The sequence below is a fragment of the Rhizopus microsporus genome (genome assembly GCF_002708625.1).
Source record: "Rhizopus microsporus ATCC 52813 unplaced genomic scaffold scaffold_10, whole genome shotgun sequence".
In the NCBI taxonomy this organism is placed as follows: domain Eukaryota; kingdom Fungi; phylum Mucoromycota; class Mucoromycetes; order Mucorales; family Rhizopodaceae; genus Rhizopus; species Rhizopus microsporus.
The window spans coordinates 490494-509254 of NW_019671925.1; the positions used below are offsets into that span (position 1 = coordinate 490494).

Sequence of the window (18761 nt, forward strand, 5' to 3'; positions counted from 1 at the left end):
TACATTAGTGTCAATTCCAGCTTCTTGCATTGTTTGTTGTATCCATAAGGCGGCGGTTGCTGGTCTGATGGAGTGTGTATGATTGCCCTTCTCAATCTCTGCTAGGAATAATGTATGATCGTCTGGTAAGCCATGGCGTAGACTTGCTGTACGATATATAAATTCTGCTAAGGTTCTCACAGGACAATCATCTCCTTTTGCTTGTTCTGTTGTTCCAATCTTTATTGTCTTCCATTGGCTTTCCTTTGGTTCTCTTGATGTTAAGAATACCCCAGGTAGTTGTCCATCTTCCGACCAGGAAGAAGCTACATCTCTATACTGTAGTCTACCAAGGTCCGAGCGAGGCCGTATCTACTCATTTCGACGAGTGATATGTCCGCTCTCCTGCAGAATATCACGCTTTGTGAGCGCTCTTCCAACGCCAAGTTGAACTATTCGAAGACTCAAGCGTTCTCTCTCTCTGGTGCTCTCTCGACAACGTGGACTAACATCCTATAGCAACTTCTCACACCAATTACATCCTAGCACAACTGGACGTCGCCACAATCATTGGTTTACTTAGGTTATCCCGTTTACACCAATGTAGCTCAGCGTAATTCACTCGTCGATCAGCTATTGCTTAAAGTTCAAGCAGCCTGCACCTTGCACTCCCAGCGATCATTGTCAATCCGCAGCCGCGTGACAGCGCTGAACACACTGCTGTTTTCCAAACTCTGGCATGTCCTGCATGTCTTGCCATTGCCTTCTGCACAGTTATAACGGTTCCGAGGAGTCGCCAGTGCCTTTCTCAATGGCTATGACTTTCCAAAGATCAGTTTTGCGACTCTGTCTCTTCCAAGGAAACATGGTAGTGTAGAGCATTGGATTCTCACATCCAACAAATGATGTTACAGTGGCGTTGATTACTTCCGCTTCTTGCCAACAGATCTCATACCACGCAACCTTACATTGCCCCCTTTGTCTTGAGCGTATCCTTGCTGGCATCAGCGGCTATCCTAGCAGCCATCTCTGGCCGGTGCTGTTCCCTTCTCTTAAGTCTCGCCTTCTCCAACTCGTGAATAGCCCATTCAGGCTGCTTTTCCAAGCTTTCGATGAACTATTACCATGGTCTATTTCGGAGCACCTGAATGTAAAGACCTTCTTGGATATACCTGTCCATTGTGCCTTAATAAGTCCCTCTGAAAGCCCTCCCTAATGCTATACGCCCAATATTCTGCAAACACTGTCTCCTGCTAACCCACGGTTATGCAAGCTTTTGATCAGTGATATTATCGTCCATGACCCCCAAAACGCTAACCTTCATCTGCGAGCAGCTAACAAATACCCTTGATTTCGACGACTTTGTCGTAAAACTATCGCTTTACTTTTCCAAGGGTAATTTCTACTGTCTCCTGTTTTCCTGCCTCTGTGTATCCTCGGGACCACTTCTACACCTGATCTGGATGCATCCACTATAGATTTGATACCTCTTTGTCGGCCTAGTGTTTCTAGATTGAGTGATTTTGACCCTCTTATCCGTTATCAGCCTTACCGTAAGTATTTACTGTCACAACGAAGCTTGGAACGGAAACAATACAAACATACTGTGTCTTCTTCATCGTGGACGTCTTTTTGGAGACTGCTGTTCCTTCTAGCAGCGTGAAGTACATGATATCGTTTGCTGCATCGAACGATCCTCTGCAAACAACGCCTACATGCCCTTATTCCGAATCAACACTCTTCCGCATCGTGTTCATTCTGTGGTTCCGCTGATGAAACTATGTCTCATTTTTTCTTCAGTTGCTTTCACAAAGCCGCGCTGTGGGCAATGATTCTCCATAAGTTATTTCCTGGGATATCCTGCTCGCTTCCTTAAATTGAGCAGTCAATGCTAACCATTGCAGTATCTCATACCAGCAGCAGTTGTGATATTTTCAGCTCAGTTATCTCGAGCATCTCGCTTTTACCGCCGTTCGGCTACACTCTTCAAATCATATGGCAATCCCACTGGCAGAAGGTATTCTACGATACACATTTTACATATCAAAAGATGTTTGTTTCTCTTGGACAAATGGTATTCCGCTTACACCATGAAAACAGCTACACTTTTGACTAAGGAGCTTTAGTTCTCCCTAATCACTACTTATCATTTGCATAGTTCAAAAAAAAAAAACCTTCGTTTTAGCATCAGTCTTACTTCCTTTATACAATTGTATTGATTAAATAAAATCCGAATTACTGGATCACCAGTGCTCCCTTATACAGAAAAAAATATATGTTTTACACATTTTAATGTAAGCGTTTGTATAAAATAAAGGTATAAGTAATAGTCTACACAAAAAAACACATTTTTATTCTAAAAGATCTGTATTCCCAAACTGATCTTGGATACTCTCCTTTTCATCAATTGGATCGAAAAAGCTGTTTTCTCGTCGCAGCTTCTTCAAAATGTTCTTTTGGAGGTCATATTCATTCTGAAAAACAGAATAAAATATATAAATAAAAATAGTAATGTTTTTATAATTAAAGATATTTGCCTGAAAAGTGACTAGTAATTCAAACACTGGCATTATACCCGTTCTTGAGTCCCAAGTGACAGGAATAATCGCACCTCTTAATTCAACAATTTGCCATTTAGTTGGACTACAAAGACTGGACTTTATCAAAGTGATCTTGTCACAGATACATTGTATTCCAAAGGCTGCTAAACCTTTGGCGGTTTCAACTGCAGCGCCTTGATACTTCGGTATCTCCTTTCTTAAAGAATTGGTTTTTATGGCTATTAACTTCCAAGTATCTTCCATAGAATGATTAATACTTCAGTAAAAAATGATCCTGAAGATTTCATTACTATCACTTCAAAACCATCTTTACGGCTAACACCGTTAACAAAGAGCCTTTCAGTTGTGTTATTCCAAACACCAGGTATCATTTGGCTTTTGCTGTGAGACAACATCATTGATTCGCACCTTATGCGTAATATTAACAGTGTCAGTATATTGCAAACATATTCCAATTAACAAACTAATCACTAACTATTACGAATCCTACGTCAATTGATGAATGATGATGTCGAGCTTCAAAATTTTCTTCAGAAAGTATGGAGTTTTCAAACTGAAGCATTTACGTGAATTCCTTTGGAGAACGAGTTATTTTCGGTTATTGCAATCATATTAACTGATTTCTGGGGCTTGTTTCATAGACTTAACTTCAACAAAAACCATGAAAGAGTCTTCTAGGCAAAGTATTTTATACCCTTATTTAAATATTTCTCTATTATAAATAAGGGGTTTACCTTTAGCTACGATTACTGTTCAAGACTTCCCACAGAAAAGGTAGCATTAAAATCAACGGCATATTAGAAATAGCAATGAAGCAACTGTTTTGAACGTTTTCAATATGTATCGTTGATAGTTTTGGCTGATTGGGAGAATGATTGATAAGCCTTGCAGATCTCATTAAATTAACATCACCAGTTTCGGCAGCGTCCTGTATATTTCATCAATATTGAATACACTAACATAAAGTGTCTTTTACATATACATGGCTTTATAACTTTGCCTTATTTGTTAATTGGTTTTGATTAGCACTGTCTTTATGATGCTCTAGAACATAATTTTAGTTCGTATTTGGAAGAATTGTTAATATCAGCACTAAGTTTTGCCATTGTCCATTTCTCTCAAGGTGGGCTCTTTCAAAACGTCAAGCGTCTTGTCTGTAACACCAGAAGCAGAATCCATAGCCTTAGAAGATAAAATACGCGACTTTTCCTTTTCCTCGGAAAACTTTGAGCTGAGTGAGTATCTATGGCAATTTGCTGCGTATATAAACAACTGGTCAGGCACGTTATTTGAGTTTCCAATATTTTCCAAACTAGCTCTTGTATGATCCAGAGCTTGTTCAGGTCCAGCTTTTGAAATGTTTTCGACCTGAATCGAATTAATCAATTTTCTTGGACTTGTCCAAGCAGAAACAGGTGCATTTAGATACTCTTTGGATAATCCTTTAGCATTTACTTGATCTATATTGATATAAAAGATTCTTTTCCCAGAAGCTGGTTTATTGAAATTTGTTGGACTTGTAGATTTAGCACGGGAATTTTCTCTTTGAGACTTAGACTTTGGCATCTTCAGTGATAGGTAATTAGAAAACTAATCTAAAATTGGCAAACACTTGGTGCACTCAAAAATGCACTCAAAGATAAACCAATACTACGGGCTCTACCTCTATCCACTACCTATGATGTCGCCCAACAAAGCTTTTCAATGTGTAGCGTCAAGCTAAACATGAGTTTATGAAATTGCCATCTTGAATTGTCTCTTTTCAAGAAGAAAGAGATGAAAAAGATATGTTGTCATTTCTTTATTTTAGTTTTATATTGTCAGTCTATCAACAAAGATGCAAGAACACGTGTAATTCAGTATGTCTAAAGCATAGCGCTTTTCATCCCAGGGCACATTTTACTATTAAAGAAAACATGATTAATTAATAAAAATGTTTTCAATCATTAATTTAACATGACAAGGTTAACCATAGTTACTTTTCCTTTTTTTCTTTTTTCTTTACTTCAACATGAAGCGAAAGAAAGATGATGACCCTCCGCCTCCAAAGGCAAAGCGAAACAAAGGGAAAGGCATGTAAGCTATAAGGTTGATATGGCATTTATTAAGAGTCAATTAGCCGCTGATCGCGAGTTCCCTTCTTTGTTTGCACAAACACAAACAACAATGCAACTTTTGAAGTAAGTGATGATGATTTTCAAGAAGCTCCATTACTTAGAAAAGGTAAAGGTAGCATCTATTAATTTCCTTCTGTTTTATTACTGGATGCTGTAATAGCCAAGAACACTCGTACTGCTTTGAAAGCTGCTAAAGAAGACACATCTGCTCCTGGTCCTTCAAATATTGCTACTAGTGACAAGACGCCTATGCCTATAGTCAACAAAGATACGAATGTTCAAGTTGTATTACATGCTCCTATTCCTTCCATTAGCTATACTTCTGCTTCCACCATAGCCTCTAAGAAATATCAAGACACGATTGATAAGGCTGAAACACTTAAAAAGGAGAAAAAAAAAAGAATAAGACGTTAAATAATGAGCAAAAACTAGTTCGATGCCTTTCTTGTGGTGCAACCGATCACTCTCGCTCCTCCAGCAAGCTGTGTCCTATGAATAAGTCAAAAACAAAACTTACAAAGCTCAAGAATATTGTCGAGAAAACTTTTATAATCAAGACATCTTTGGCTAATACCTGCAGGTATCCCACGTTCGTTACCTTGATCGAGGGAATAATTGACTACATTACTAACTGATATACGCTGAACCCATTTTTGCCAACTATTATTTCTTGGAACTTCTCGAGAATGGTGAAGAATTACCTGTGGTTACTCAGAATTTGTTCTATAACATATTTTCTATCTTTACTAGCCAAGGAAAGCATGCCTCTGATAGTATCAAGAAGAGCTTCAAGACCTTTTGTGAATCTACTTCTCTTACTCAACCTGACTTGGATAAGTATACAAGTAAAGGGTATATGACCAGTATATCTTCTATGACTAAGCAATATGAAACACTGGTCCGCAACTACGTTTGCTCTACTTATGAAGATCGAACTCACAGAAATATTCTTAATGTCTTATCAGAAAAGACCTCTCCTTACTTCTGTGGTGATAGTTTAACAGTCAAACAGCGCAAGTCTTTAGCAAAGCATATCTTTTACAAAAGATAAACTCCGAGCCTGCCTGGCCATCCACTGTAGACCGAATTGAACAATATGAAACTATTGTCAATAGCTTTCTTACTTCCTGGTCAATGTGCAATGCTTCCAATGATGCTGACGTATCAAATGAAGCTAATATGTATTCCAAACCTCAACGCTATATGAAATGGTTACATTTTATACAGAAAGAAATGAAACAAAAGAAGTTCATTCAAGAAATGAAACCTCAAGACAAAGCATCAAGCAGTTATGTCCATCGAAAGTTATAAGAACTTCCTTTTGTCAAGAAGCTGAACACAAGCAAGTACAAATCATTGAAAAAAAAAAAAAAACAACAACAACAACAACAACTTGATCGCCATCAATTCCAACAAGACTTTGGAACAACAAGCAAGCTTAAAAATATTGATAAAAAAGATATTGATGCTGTCCAAAACTTTATCAAAACAGTACAAGCGAGAATTCAAGACAAGATCTTCATGCCTCTCAAATACACTGATCCTCGAAGATCAAGATACTTTTCTTTACTTTCTTTGTACAAGATTGATGCTTAAGCTTTTTGGAGACTTGCCAAACAATGCGACAACAACGTCAAGCCAGGTCAAAAGAATGATAATGACTTAACTTTGTGGTACTTTAATGTGCCTGATTTTTCAAAAATAGGCTACAAGGCATTTGAAAGCTTGAACTCATGTCCAAAGGAGTTTGCATACGCTTACTTGTATGGTTTTTCTTCGGGGCTAAACAAATGCTGTCATTTTAGAAATGTGATCACTACTGATGGTTATGCTGTATCCTTCATGTTTAAGAAAACTGTCTCGATCCAAGATGAACTCAGAAGAGAACCAAAGATACCCAAGGATTTTGCTGAAATATACTAGTGAATTACCTACTTTAAAAACTGAAAACCTGACTTCATTTTTACTAGCTGCCTCTACGCTACAAAACTATCAAAGAATTCATAACCATTACTACCAAGATAAATGGTATGTCGCTCTTTTACATGGTGTATATTTTAATAGCGCTGTGTATGACATAGGTCTCAAAAGTTAAAGTTCAAGGCGTATATCAACAAGCAAGAGTGAGCTCAAGAAATTGTTAGAAGACTCTTTGACAGCAGTAAAAAAGCATGGCACATCAAGCACAGTTGGCGCTAAACACCAAAACCTAAATAAAAGCAAACATGTACCTTTACCTCCTGCTGACCTCTCTTCCTCTTCACAAAGAAAGCAAATCATTGGGTTCGGAAATGGTTCTTTTTGTTCAAGTATGAAAGGAAAACGAGCTGCACCTATTAGACGTACTACTGAAGAAATCAAACGAAAATGCAAACAACCTAAAGGGAGAGCTGAATTTGTTTACGTTGACGAGTATTTAACGAACCAGATCTGTAACAAGTGTAAAATGAAAGAAATGAATACATTCTATTCTCAAGTGTGAATCTTGTGATATGACACGGAATCACGATGTTTACAAATCAAAACATGATAATGAAAGCCCTCTCCCCTTCAAAAGACTCGCAAAAGACTAATGGTGGTCTTGGATTTAGTGCGCTGTCTATAACGGCAGAGCATTCCTTAACGCCTCAGTAAGTATAAAATGAATAATACGTTGTTTTTTATTCATTAATCTTCCAGTTAGCCTATTGTAAACAGGAATAGAATATGTAAATGTAAATAAATTGGTTTTTAGTTACATTGATACATACGAATGGAGCATTTTTCGAGTAGCCAAAACAGGCTACAACTTTATTCTATATTTATAACATATCTTTACCGAAATACCTATATAATAATACTATTTTTTTTTTTTGATTGGCTGTCCAATAACTTGTATACGTTCAGAGCTTTTTGATTGGCTGGTCAAAATCTTGAATTTTAAACGCAAATCACTGTAGTTGATTTCTTCTTCATAAATCATCTTTGCATCAATAAAATGAGCCCAAGAAATTTTGATTATTATTATTATTATTATTATTATTAATCCTGGACCAAAAGTCAAAAAAAGACATGTACGTGTCTCATCTAAAGAATGCATAGTCTGTAATAAAATAGGCCAGAGAGTTAAAACAGTCGCGCATATAACACAACAATAAATACAATATGGACATGATTATGACCAAGAACCCATTACAAAAAGACAACATTGCTACAAAAGAGTAGACCTTTATTGAATAGATGCTCTTTGCAGTTATTATAACTTCTTTAAAGTATACAAGAATTATTTTTGGTAGGCAAAACTTTCCCCAGAATTTCCCCAGATTTTTTGTAGGTCAGCAATTGGATATTCACACAGTCGAAGTTTTCTCTCTTCTTCTTCTTCTTTCTTTATTTTTTTTTTTTTTCATCCTTTGCATTATTACTAAAAATCATAAATGGCAACCAATGTAGACACTGCCTTCAATGTATCCAATAAATCAAAATGTAAATACATTTACAGAATGATTGAGACAATATATTAACTCTTATCCATAAATAGGTATTAGCTGTAAAATAGCAAGTATACCTTGTAATGGTATTTTTTATAGAGTGATATATGCAATAAAGATCAATAATACTAAGAATGTAATAAATTACTAGGAACTTCTCGACCTTGTGTTAATTGTATATCACTTGGGAAACCAGATACATGCGTTGACAGTTACTTGGCTAATACAACACAGACAGCCAAGAATACCAAAGCAAAAACTCAAAAAAAGGGACATAGACCACATGTCCCGAGTGCATGTAATAATTAAAGTATTGACTAGAGAACAAAAAAGAAGACTAACATTACGTATTTAGGTATAAACTGTAAAATAGCACACTTGGCTTGTGATGGTAATAATAATAATACAAATATCTCTCTTATTCACCTTTATATATACAGTTTCACGCCCTTGTAAGCGATGCGTCACCTTGAAAAAGGAAGATACATGTCAGGACATTATTCATAAAAAGAGAGGTAGACCAAAGCGACGAGAACAGAAGCCATATGCAAATAGTGAATACACGTATGAGATCATTTACGGCACAATTGAAACACCAGCAATTGTATCTCACAATAGAAAGGATGATAGCAGCACTACTATCACAGAAAAGCTTGAAATAAAGACAGCTAACCGTACAAAGCCAATAGCTTTTGTGCATGAGTCATTCCAAACCAGTTCACAATCTGACAATCATAATCTGACAGTGCATAGTTCAAATATTGCTAAACAATCAACCACTTTCAGTAGTAGCAGCAGCAGTAGCAATAGCACGGATAGCAACAACAGCGTATCACTCATAGAGCCAAATGTTGATCAACAAGCGCTTTCCATTCTTCAACCTATACAAACATCAGCTTTAACGTTGCCTCAGGAAGATCAACAACCATTTCTGATAGATCAATTTAATATATTTAATACCACTACAATTAATGATGAAACTAATAACGACATACAATCTCCACTGCAAAATAAGGAGGGAAGAGAGATTACCTTGATTTTATCAATGGAGGTATGCTGTGCAAAAGTACCTAATGGAATATATAACGCCTGGGGATACTACCCACAAGAACTTGCACATCGTTCATTATACGATTTTATTTCACCAAAGGACAATGATCGATTATCACAGCTTCATCGCTTACTACTGGATCATATCGCAAAAACAGCAAATCAAGGAAGTATTGTACCGTCAACAGAAAGGAGCACGTCTTTACTCTTTGAGTCTGTTGATGAAGCAAAATTAAAAGAAATTGCAAGTGGATCAAAGTTATATTCAGATACAATCCATGTGAGGATGAGATCAGGCGAATATAAACTCCATGAAGTAGTGCTATACATCGGCGGAGGACTAGGTGCTGATCTTTATAACCAAGCGACGCTTTCGAAACAGTATATAGTTGCAATATTTCGAGAACATCAGTATGAAGTATCTACCATAAATCAAAAGAATCCTTGTATTGAATCATTCGAAAACACTTTTCAAGCCATGTCAAACTACATAGAGCCTATCGCTGTCTTTTCCCCAATGTCATCTCCTATTACCCCACCAACACCAGCAGTGGATCATTTATTAAGCAGCCTATCAGCATCGGTAATAGATGACAAGTCGGCCGACTATTGGATTACTGATACCAGTCATAATGCTGGTAATAACATATTGACATACGCTTCACTTAATCAAAAGATATCTGCGCCCCATAAGCCTTCTCTAAAGCCGCCAAAATTTAATATTGCTCCTATTACAACAGCACCGGTCTCTTCGATATCAAAGTCATCCATCAGCCTTAATCCATTACTGAATCGATTTGCTTCGTCTCCTGCAGTGACTCATCCAACCCACCAGTACTTTTTACAAACATCAAGTAGTACACTGAATGCAGCAGCTTCAGCAGTCAAAAGTAGTAGATCTGTATACAGTATATCTGGGTCATCTAATAGAGATAGTAATACTATATCTTCTGGTAGAGCAATAGAAATGAGTATTCGATCTCTACTTTGTTAAATAAAAAATACACTTGATGCCATTTAATGAGCCACATCTTATTACGCGCTTAGACTCAAAAAGCCGCTGGGCTTTTCTTTATTAAATGGTTGTACGACTACACCCTACCGCATGCTTCTAATTTTGGCTGATCGTCTTGATTCAATTGGTCAGCCTATTTCTGCGTTTAATTTTATTTATAAGACCTTCACTAGTCTTGCTCCGCTTTTCCCCCTCTTTCTTCATCTCCCAACCCAAATGTCTGAAAACGTCATCGCCAGTGTTGAAACTTTAAGCAAGGCTACAAACATGTCTCCTGAAGAATATAGAGCAAGAAAAGTTGCTCTTATCACAGGTATAAAAAAGAGGGTTTATTTTATAAAGAAAAAGAGGGCTCATACAAAATGTATAGGTGTCACTGGTCAGGACGGTTCTTACTTGACTGAAATCTTGTTGGAAAAGGGGTACGAAGTGCATGGTATCATTCGTAGATCTTCTTCCTTCAATACAGGCCGTATTGAACATATATACAGAGACAGACACGAAACAGGTGAGATATAAGACTAGCTTTTTTTTTTGGTTCGAGACCTAACTCTCTTTTTTCAGGTGTCAAATTTTTCCTTCACTATGGTGACTTGACTGACTCCACATGCTTGGTTCATATTATATCTAAAGTATTGCCAACTGAAGTTTACAATCTTGCAGCTCAATCTCATGTCAAGGTCTCTTTTGACATGTCAGAATATACCGGTGACGTCGACGCTCTTGGCACACTTCGTTTACTTGATGCTATCCGTACCTGTGGTTTAACCGATCGTGTTCGCTTTTATCAAGCTTCTACCTCTGAACTCTATGGTAAAGTAGTTGAAACACCCCAAAAGGAAACAACACCCTTCTATCCCCGTTCCCCTTATGGTGTAGCCAAACTTTATGGCTATTGGATTACGGTCAACTACCGTGAATCATACAACATGTTTGCCTGTAATGGTATTCTCTTCAACCATGAATCACCTCGTCGTGGTCGTACTTTCGTTACCCGAAAGATTACTCGTGCTGTTGCGGACATCCACTTGGGACGTCAAGAGTGCCTTTATCTCGGTAATATTGATGCTAAGCGTGATTGGGGACATGCTCGTGATTATGTCGAAGGTATGTGGCTCATGCTGCAGCAAGATCAGCCTCAAGATTTCGTCTTGGCTACTGGTGAAACACACACAGTCAGAAGCTTTGTCGAAAAGGCTTTCAAGGTGACTGGACGTACTATTGTTTGGGAAGGTGAAGGTGTGAACGAAGTTGGTAAAGATGCTGAAACAGGCAAGGTCCGTGTGCGCATTGACCCCAAGTACTTCCGTCCTGCTGAAGTTGATCTCTTATTGGGTGATCCTACAAAGGCAAACACAGAACTGGGCTGGAAGCGCAAGGTTACTTTTGACGAATTGGTTACTGAAATGGTTGTTGCTGATATTGAAGGAAGTCTCAAGTCTTCAACTTTGGTGTAAAATAATAAAAAAAGAATATCTTGTTTTATAATATGTAGAAACACTGCGTATTTATTGCTAATCTTTAAGTGCATAATGTTTTAAAGTGTATAGCAGAACCTTGCCTTTCTTATTAGCAATGGCAAGATAATCACTATTTGGAGAGAAGGCAACACATTTTACTGTATTCAGGGGTGTTCCATCTGTGGGCCAGTTGGCGTATGCTGTGCCGGTTGGAACATGAATCACTCTAAGTTGTTCTTTCTTTGATTGACTCGAAATCACCATCAGTTGGGAATCATGATTAAATAATATATTGTTAACTCTAGTAGTTAATGATTCGATCACCTTGAAAGGCTTGGGGTTTATCGACTCTGGTTCCAGCACAGATCTATCATAAACATTGACAATACCAGTAGATGATCTACAGAGGGCTATTAGTTTTTTTCTTTTTTCTTTAAATATGATCTTACCCTGTAGCATAGTATCTCTCATCTGGACTGACACGAATAACGGAAGGTCCGATACAGCCTTCATCATTCCATCGCTTCATACATTCTTTATTTTGAACGTCAAACTGGTATACTTGTCCTTCACCACTAAAGCCAAAGAGATAATTTCCATCTGAGCTCCAAGAGACCGATTCTACTGTTTTATTCACCTTCAGATTGCAGTACCATTTCTTTGTTGAATAGCTCACGACAATAATGACACCACTGACACCCAAGAAAGCAATGTATCGTCCACAGGGGCTGATGGAAAACTCTTCTAGTGACTTTTCTTCCCTGCCCCAGATACCAGGACATCTGTCAATGATACCAGTTTGGATATTGTATATATAAAAGTAACTGCGTCTACCGCTGACAACAATTTCATCTCCAGAAGGATGGAATTCTGCATGATAGATTGGCATATCCTTAAATTTAACCGATTGAATCTTGGGGTTAATTTTGCCGTCTATTTGAAATAACCGTAACACTTTATCCAATCCACCCACTAACATAACTTGTGCATTAGGATGAAAAGAAATACATGTGATGCCTCTCTATAAATAAATATATAAGTAATGGCTCTCAAGTTTGGCTTTTCCAAGTTACCTGAGACAATGAAGCTCGGTTAGCATCTTTTAAACGCATGATATCTAATCTCTTGGGAGGAATAGCTTTCAAGTTAGATCGCTTATTTAAGATGCCCATTGTACTCTTTAATAAATCAATTCTTGTTTCCTCGTCTAACTGATCATCGGCTTCTGCCTCCTCTTCATCACTGCTATCATCTGCCTTGCGTTTTCTTGATTCCGATTTGGTTTCTGAAGGCAGTCGAGCCCAGTCGGGTTTAGGGTGTAATCGATTAAATCTAGAATGATTTGTTAGAAAGTTGATCTACTTGTAAAACAAATATAAAACAACGTTACTGTCTACGTAATCTTCGAGTGTATTCAGCGCCATCAATAACATCCTCATCAATGTCGTTTCTTAACTTCTTTGTCATATTTGCAGCTTTCAATGATATTTGTAATTTTTTATCATCATCATCTACCCATGCTGCTTTGGTAAGTGCATATCTATCTTCATCGCTGTCAGTATCTTCATCACTTTCTTCATCAGAAGTGTCTTCTTGTTGTGTTTGTTGTTCTGCTTCATAATCAACTTCATCGTCATTATTTCCAGTGAATGGTCCTGAATCGAAAAAGAATGTCTAATTATATATGAGATAAGAACCGTAGTCAAGTGATTACTATATGTTCTCTTACTGCTTCATTAATATCTTCTTCATCGTTAACTTCTGTATCATCGACTTCATCGTCTTCCTCCTGCTCTAATTCTTGTCCTGTCTTGGACCAAAGATCCTCTGTATTGTCACCAAATAGGAGATCTTCTAATTGTTGTTCGCTATCGTCTTTCTTTAATTTTTTATTAACATGAACCATTTTTTAAGATGCTGTAAGATTAGGAAAAAACCAAAAAGTTCAACTGAATCAGGCTTTAAAGGCACGAATGAAATGCAGTCACGTTAAGCCACATCAGCACTTCTCTTTCTCCTTTTGTTACTGAAATTGTCCTGTCTTTTACATAAAGAGCGCCACAGATATAGGAATATAAATTTAACTTGTTAAATACAGAATGCAACCATATGCTTATTAAACTAAAGAATGCTTTAATCGATAAGGAATATATATTGATGTTCTTGTACCTCCTTACACCTAAGGACCGCATCAGGATTGAAACTAAGCAAAATCTGTGTTATTATCCATGTTCTTAAAAGCGAGTTTAATAATTATACTAGAGAAGGAGTTAACGAACCTTGAGTCGATGTTGAAGAAGTTATTACAAAGTATTACTCTAGTTTGGACGTAAATAATAGCCATAATATAAAAATTTGGAGTCCTTTATCCAAACCGACGACATGGGCGTCATGTAGTGCACAAGTAAGGTCTATGCTCCGAGTTCCTGCTCTAATATGCTTACTTCTTTTCTTCGACCCTTGATATATTTGGTCTAACGATTTAAAAGAGAAAAACCATCATCTTTATATGAAAGTGATCCTGTACACAGACAAGCTTCACTCACTTTTTCTAGATAGTGCCATCTACTACAGGTTGTTGTTTTACACAAACGATGTGTTGTAATACACATCAGTAACATTCTAACTCATTTAAAAGTAATCACGTACTAAGAGATTTTTACCTTTTTTTAAAAACAGTTTTGAAGGTCCCTTCAAAATAAAAAAAAATACAAGCTTCTACGGTAAGCTTTTTCTTTACGTGATAAACGATGGGTAGTTGCTTTTCTACCTCACAGAAAACTAAAAGTGTACCAAGCAAGCATATCACTATAGGCCAAAAGGATCCATTTAGCAAAAAGATGACAGCAAACCAAGATAACGCGTCTATGGTTATTGACAACACTACAGCTATCAATACAAAGCGAGAGTTTCATAACGACGAATCATCCACTTATTGGCTGCCAAAGGACGATGACGAGCAAATGAGGCTTACAGAGGTAAAAGCAGATGCTGTAGTATACGAATAGATTGCTAAGTATTTTATATAGCAACACTATGCTTTCAAGAGTCTATATGGAGGGTAATACCTTTGTTGTATGCATTGGCTAAAGTTACTAATAAGTTTACTTCTCTTAAAGCAATGTACTGCCCAGTGTAACAAAAGCCTTGTATTTTGAAAAAAGGGATCACTGTTCTTGATGCAGGATGTGGTTCTGGTGTATGGATCATGGTAAGAAACAGTTTGAATTATGCAAGTTACTGTATACAATTAGTTTTGCTTCTCAATGATTTTCTGAATAGGATATGGTACAAGATTATCCTAGCTGCACCTATCATGGATGTGACATTGTCGACGCAATACACAAGAACGTGAATGTGAATCAGTTTACGTTCATTTTGGGAAACGTGGTGAAGGGGCTTCCATATGAAGACGATACTTTTGACTTTGTTCATATGAGATTCTTTATTCTTGCACTTCGTGAAGAAGAAGAATGGCCAGCCGCCATTAGCGAAATAATACGAGTGACTAAACCAGGAGGAATGATACAAATGTCAGAAATTGGATTCGAAGTATGCATTAATAGATCAATACATATTTCAGGCATTAACCCTTTATGCTTACAGCTGCCGAAAGACTCTTCTAACTTGTTTTACAAGGTTGGTGTGACCAGTAAGTTTCATCATCTGCATATCCAAATACCGCAAACAATTCCTCAACTCATTTAGTTAGAGATACATGTGCAGCAAGAGGACAGAATGCGTATATAGGAGCTGAGCTGAATAACATGCTCGCCAAACATAACAATATAGAGATTGTCCAATCTGCGGACAGAATTTGTGACATGAGTAAGTAAATAAAATAATGTAGGTAGTAATACATTTAGATAAAATATAGGTTCAGGCACATCTGCAGCAAAGACACTTACTTGGGATGCTTTAGAATCAGTAAAGAGCATGAAGCCTGTTATGGGTCCATTGATGAGGATAAATACCACTGAAGAATTGGATCAGTTCTTGAAAGAATTAAAACATTGCATAGAAACAAAAGAGAGTTTGTTTAGGTTTAACTCGGTTGCTGCCCAAAAGCTTTAAATTAGAAATCAAATATTGGTTGTTGGTTTAACGAAATAAAAGAGCAGCTAAAAAAGCATATGTTACTCTTGACATTCACGTTATCTGGAGCAACAAGAGGAGCGCTTTTCAACAAAGATTGTTACTGTTAGCCATCACAAATGTATTGCAAGTTTCTCAGAAATAACATTGTTGAATACGAAGTATCAATTAAAAAGAATAAAGACTAGAGTTAACCAGACTTAAAGACATATGCCGATTGACTTTATTAAGGACAAGTATTTATACTAAATGTGGGACATTCTTCAACTGAGATCATAAAGCTTTCCTAGAGGCTTATGAATGACAATTTGGGACAAAGAGAGGGAGTTAGGACAAATTGGGTGCATTTGATAAGACAATGATTCCTAATAACAATGATGGATCAGAGCCATTGGATATGCGTACCTTAAAATGCAGTTCCTGGTAATTAGCTTAAATAATGATCCGCACAGCTGTTTCAAAGTAACAAGCTGAAGTCGAATAATTGCCAGTTATTGTTTCATATGTGGTTAATAGTTGATCCACTAAGTATGAATACAACAAACATAAATCTTTTCCTTTAGCTGTACCATGGATAACCACTTTTCTGTATATAAAGCAAAAAGAAATTCAAGGAAACATACCAACCTTTTAGACATATTTATTGAAAACTTGTATTAGTATATAGTCATCTCCACAAGTTCTTCTTTTTTGGGTTTGTCCAAACAATATTTCCTGTTCATTCTGTTATATTTTCTTCAGTATTCCTAGATTTGTAGATGAATACAGTTTTATTCCGTATACTTCATTAGTAGCCGTCTTGAGGCACATAAATAAGTATTTGTTCGAATTTTTACAAGTGATCAAATTTAAATCGACTTGTTAAGGCAGGAACCACACTTAGAAAATACACGAAACGATAAAAGCATGCACTTATTGATATAAGATTGCTGTTTTAAATATGAACTCATGCATAATATTGACGTCCCTGAGCATCCCCTAATTAAGAGCTCGATAATTCAAGCTGATTATTTTAATATATTACATTCCTAACTTTTCTCTAAATACTCACCCATCTTTATCTAATAAAACTTCAGTCAATTATCACTGTATAACTTCTATCCTTAGACCTTCCCAGTCTATTTTTATCCTCTCTTATCTGCTTCTTGTCTCGTTCTTATCTCTTTGTACCATCCAGCATCTTAGTTCCTATCTGGTCCTATTCCTCTCCTCCCTCCTCCGCTGAACAATACAACTCATTACAAAAAGATATAGACTATTTTTATGATAGAAGAGTGAAAGTTCTATTTGTAATAGAAACCAACAGTAGAATCAGTTGTAGCTGGCTTATGCTCTTGCAAGTAATACACTCACTGTTGACTAAATCCAAATTTAAGGGCCTTTGTTATATTATCAATATAAAACCATTTCCTTTGGTAAAAACTACTTCCTATCATAGTTTCTGTGGATCTATCATTTGGTAAAGGTTCCAAGTGTTGTATATTCACAACTTTCTTTCTTTTTCTTTTACAAAACATCTCAATACTTGCAACTCTTTGACGTTTACTAAGCTCAGGCAACCAAATTATCAAAGACTTGGCTTGTCAAGGAGATGATAATAGAAATGAAGCAAAACATGAAGAAGTCATTGTTAAAATAGCAAAATAACTAAAGTAATCGATGTTTACAACATATTACCTCACTTTTACAAATAGCCTTATTACAAAGTATCCCAAAGATTACTGTAAAATATGCAACTTCTATATCAGAAAACGAATTATTCAATACCTACAATAACTCTATCTTCTCGTTTACCACTTCTGATCTAAAGAAATGTAATATTACAACGGTCAAGCAAAACGACACGATACATCAATGCACGATTTGATTCGTGTAATGATACTTGGCAAAGTTACTCTATACAATAGCTATCTATTAAATACTTTGCATTTCAAATTCATGGATTTTCGAACGTTCTTATTTGATGTCTGAAGTTCATTTATAAAATTGCAAGAATGAGCCTCCATGTTCTGCAATGTAAATTGCTGTAATTAGCAAAATAAATAGAATAATAAGCATGCAATAATGTTTAATACACTGTCAGGTTGAAATGAGCTTATAGGCCGGCGATGAGTTGCATCATAGAGTTTAGACGTCGTTTTATAATTCTAAAACCGCATATTATACAGAATCTTTGCTTAATGGTCGTAATGATCCAAATTTGACAAAGATTTAATATTCAAATAAACAAAATGTATAAAACCTTGAGCACTTACAAAACAAACCTTTATTAAAAGTAGTTTGCGGCGGCGTTTCAATATAAGTCATGTGCTTCCATATTCACCATTCTTTACAAACTATTCTTGTTGTGAGATCACTTCAATACTATACTTACCACTGTCAAATTACTCTTAATATATGTATTTCTGTTAGTTTAATTTACCACATAGGAAATTGTAAATTTTTAGCTATCTATTTTTTACTATTTTTAATTTTTTTCGTTAAAAAATGAGTTACATGAGTTCTATCGACGTTTTTTCCATTTCCTCTATTATTAGTGCAGACATAATGAGCGTATAAATATTTTTTAAGCTTTGGCACGAAGAAAAAAGGTAAACTAAACATTATAAACGCAAAATAAGAAAAAAATAAAAATTGATTTTCAAACAAAAGGGCTTCAAAAACAAAAAAATCTGTGTAACAGCCTGCTTGGCTCAGTTGGCAGAGCGTTGCTCTCGTAAAGCAAAGGTCGGGTGTTCGATTCACCCAGTAGGCATTTTGCTCCCTTTTCCTTGATGTTACACGAAATTCCCTTTTTTGGTAATTTAAGCCACGTCCATTGTGAAAATTCTTCAGATATGCTCCACATTGTAAGTTCCTGTCCCATTGAATCCATCATATTTGCACCAAGAAATATATTAAAAATCGTAATTTCCATGTATTGTGAGTAACAAGTCAATTCTCTTGTGGATTATTCTTAAAGCTGAAAATTAACTTCGTAATAGACATAATTGCTTTAAAGATTTCTTTTTTTT

At 36.3% G+C, this 18761-nt stretch overlaps 8 protein-coding genes and 1 non-coding gene across 9 annotated transcripts; 6 read left to right on the top strand and 3 right to left on the bottom strand.

The window, feature by feature from the left end:
• Nucleotides 1–2330: 2330 nt before the first annotated feature.
• On the bottom strand, nucleotides 2331–2783 carry RHIMIDRAFT_238389 (uncharacterized protein; the record flags this gene model as incomplete). The annotated part of the gene is made up of 1 exon (XM_023608951.1): nucleotides 2331–2783. The coding sequence occupies one exon, from the start codon at nucleotides 2781–2783 to the stop codon at nucleotides 2331–2333; it is 453 nt and encodes a 150-aa protein (XP_023465431.1).
• A 392-nt stretch (nucleotides 2784–3175) lies between these two features.
• On the bottom strand, nucleotides 3176–4285 carry RHIMIDRAFT_18010 (uncharacterized protein). Its single transcript, XM_023605775.1, has 4 exons — nucleotides 4204–4285; nucleotides 3541–4106; nucleotides 3275–3468; nucleotides 3176–3214 (listed from the first exon to the last, which is right to left on the bottom strand). Exon 2 carries the CDS (start codon nucleotides 4104–4106, stop codon nucleotides 3633–3635), a length of 474 nt encoding a protein of 157 aa, XP_023465432.1. The 5' UTR covers nucleotides 4204–4285; the 3' UTR covers nucleotides 3176–3214; nucleotides 3275–3468; nucleotides 3541–3632.
• Nucleotides 4286–5672: 1387 nt separating this feature from the next.
• On the top strand, nucleotides 5673–5995 carry RHIMIDRAFT_256053 (uncharacterized protein). The gene has a single exon (XM_023611206.1). The coding sequence runs from the start codon at nucleotides 5792–5794 to the stop codon at nucleotides 5966–5968; it is 177 nt and encodes a 58-aa protein (XP_023465433.1). The 5' UTR covers nucleotides 5673–5791; the 3' UTR covers nucleotides 5969–5995.
• A 532-nt stretch (nucleotides 5996–6527) lies between these two features.
• RHIMIDRAFT_292618 (uncharacterized protein) lies at nucleotides 6528–7139 on the top strand (the record flags this gene model as incomplete). The annotated part of the gene is made up of 2 exons (XM_023613909.1): nucleotides 6528–6685; nucleotides 6755–7139. The coding sequence occupies 2 exons, from the start codon at nucleotides 6528–6530 to the stop codon at nucleotides 7137–7139; spliced, it is 543 nt and encodes a 180-aa protein (XP_023465434.1).
• A 519-nt stretch (nucleotides 7140–7658) lies between these two features.
• On the top strand, nucleotides 7659–10263 carry RHIMIDRAFT_256055 (uncharacterized protein). The gene is made up of 5 exons (XM_023611207.1): nucleotides 7659–8122; nucleotides 8178–8213; nucleotides 8279–8425; nucleotides 8483–8518; nucleotides 8568–10263. The coding sequence occupies exons 1-5, from the start codon at nucleotides 8074–8076 to the stop codon at nucleotides 10169–10171; spliced, it is 1872 nt and encodes a 623-aa protein (XP_023465435.1). The 5' UTR covers nucleotides 7659–8073; the 3' UTR covers nucleotides 10172–10263.
• A 196-nt stretch (nucleotides 10264–10459) lies between these two features.
• Nucleotides 10460–11649, top strand: RHIMIDRAFT_203724 (GDP-mannose 4,6-dehydratase; the record flags this gene model as incomplete). Its single annotated transcript, XM_023606708.1, has 3 exons — nucleotides 10460–10505; nucleotides 10563–10700; nucleotides 10757–11649. The coding sequence occupies 3 exons, from the start codon at nucleotides 10460–10462 to the stop codon at nucleotides 11647–11649; spliced, it is 1077 nt and encodes a 358-aa protein (XP_023465436.1).
• Nucleotides 11650–11706: 57 nt separating this feature from the next.
• RHIMIDRAFT_238395 (WD40 repeat-like protein) lies at nucleotides 11707–13558 on the bottom strand (the record flags this gene model as incomplete). Its single annotated transcript, XM_023608952.1, has 5 exons — nucleotides 11707–12052; nucleotides 12102–12673; nucleotides 12726–12984; nucleotides 13043–13326; nucleotides 13382–13558. 5 exons carry the CDS (start codon nucleotides 13556–13558, stop codon nucleotides 11707–11709), a joined length of 1638 nt encoding a protein of 545 aa, XP_023465437.1.
• A 679-nt stretch (nucleotides 13559–14237) lies between these two features.
• RHIMIDRAFT_292621 (S-adenosyl-L-methionine-dependent methyltransferase) lies at nucleotides 14238–15726 on the top strand (the record flags this gene model as incomplete). The annotated part of the gene is made up of 8 exons (XM_023613910.1): nucleotides 14238–14630; nucleotides 14682–14713; nucleotides 14772–14785; nucleotides 14838–14863; nucleotides 14935–15204; nucleotides 15259–15304; nucleotides 15361–15480; nucleotides 15530–15726. The coding sequence occupies exons 1-8, from the start codon at nucleotides 14403–14405 to the stop codon at nucleotides 15724–15726; spliced, it is 933 nt and encodes a 310-aa protein (XP_023465438.1). The 5' UTR covers nucleotides 14238–14402.
• Nucleotides 15727–18429: 2703 nt separating this feature from the next.
• Nucleotides 18430–18502, top strand: RHIMIDRAFT_t34. Its single transcript has one exon. It is a non-coding gene; the product is annotated as a tRNA-Thr (tRNA).
• Nucleotides 18503–18761: the final 259 nt, after the last annotated feature.

Excerpts from the sequence above, each read along its gene's own strand:
- RHIMIDRAFT_18010 (XM_023605775.1), bottom strand. The coding sequence starts at position 4,106 with ATGCCAAAGTCTAAGTCTCAAAGAGAAAATTCCCGTGCTAAATCTACA.
- RHIMIDRAFT_256053 (XM_023611206.1), top strand. The coding sequence starts at position 5,792 with ATGTGCAATGCTTCCAATGATGCTGACGTATCAAATGAAGCTAATATG.
- RHIMIDRAFT_256055 (XM_023611207.1), top strand. The coding sequence starts at position 8,074 with ATGGCAACCAATGTAGACACTGCCTTCAATGTATCCAATAAATCAAAA. Across the intron at positions 8,214-8,278 it reads AGCAAGTATACCTTGTAATG|GAACTTCTCGACCTTGTGTT; the intron begins GTATTTTTTATA and ends ATAAATTACTAG. Across the intron at positions 8,426-8,482 it reads ACCACATGTCCCGAGTGCAT|GTATAAACTGTAAAATAGCA; the intron begins GTAATAATTAAA and ends TTACGTATTTAG.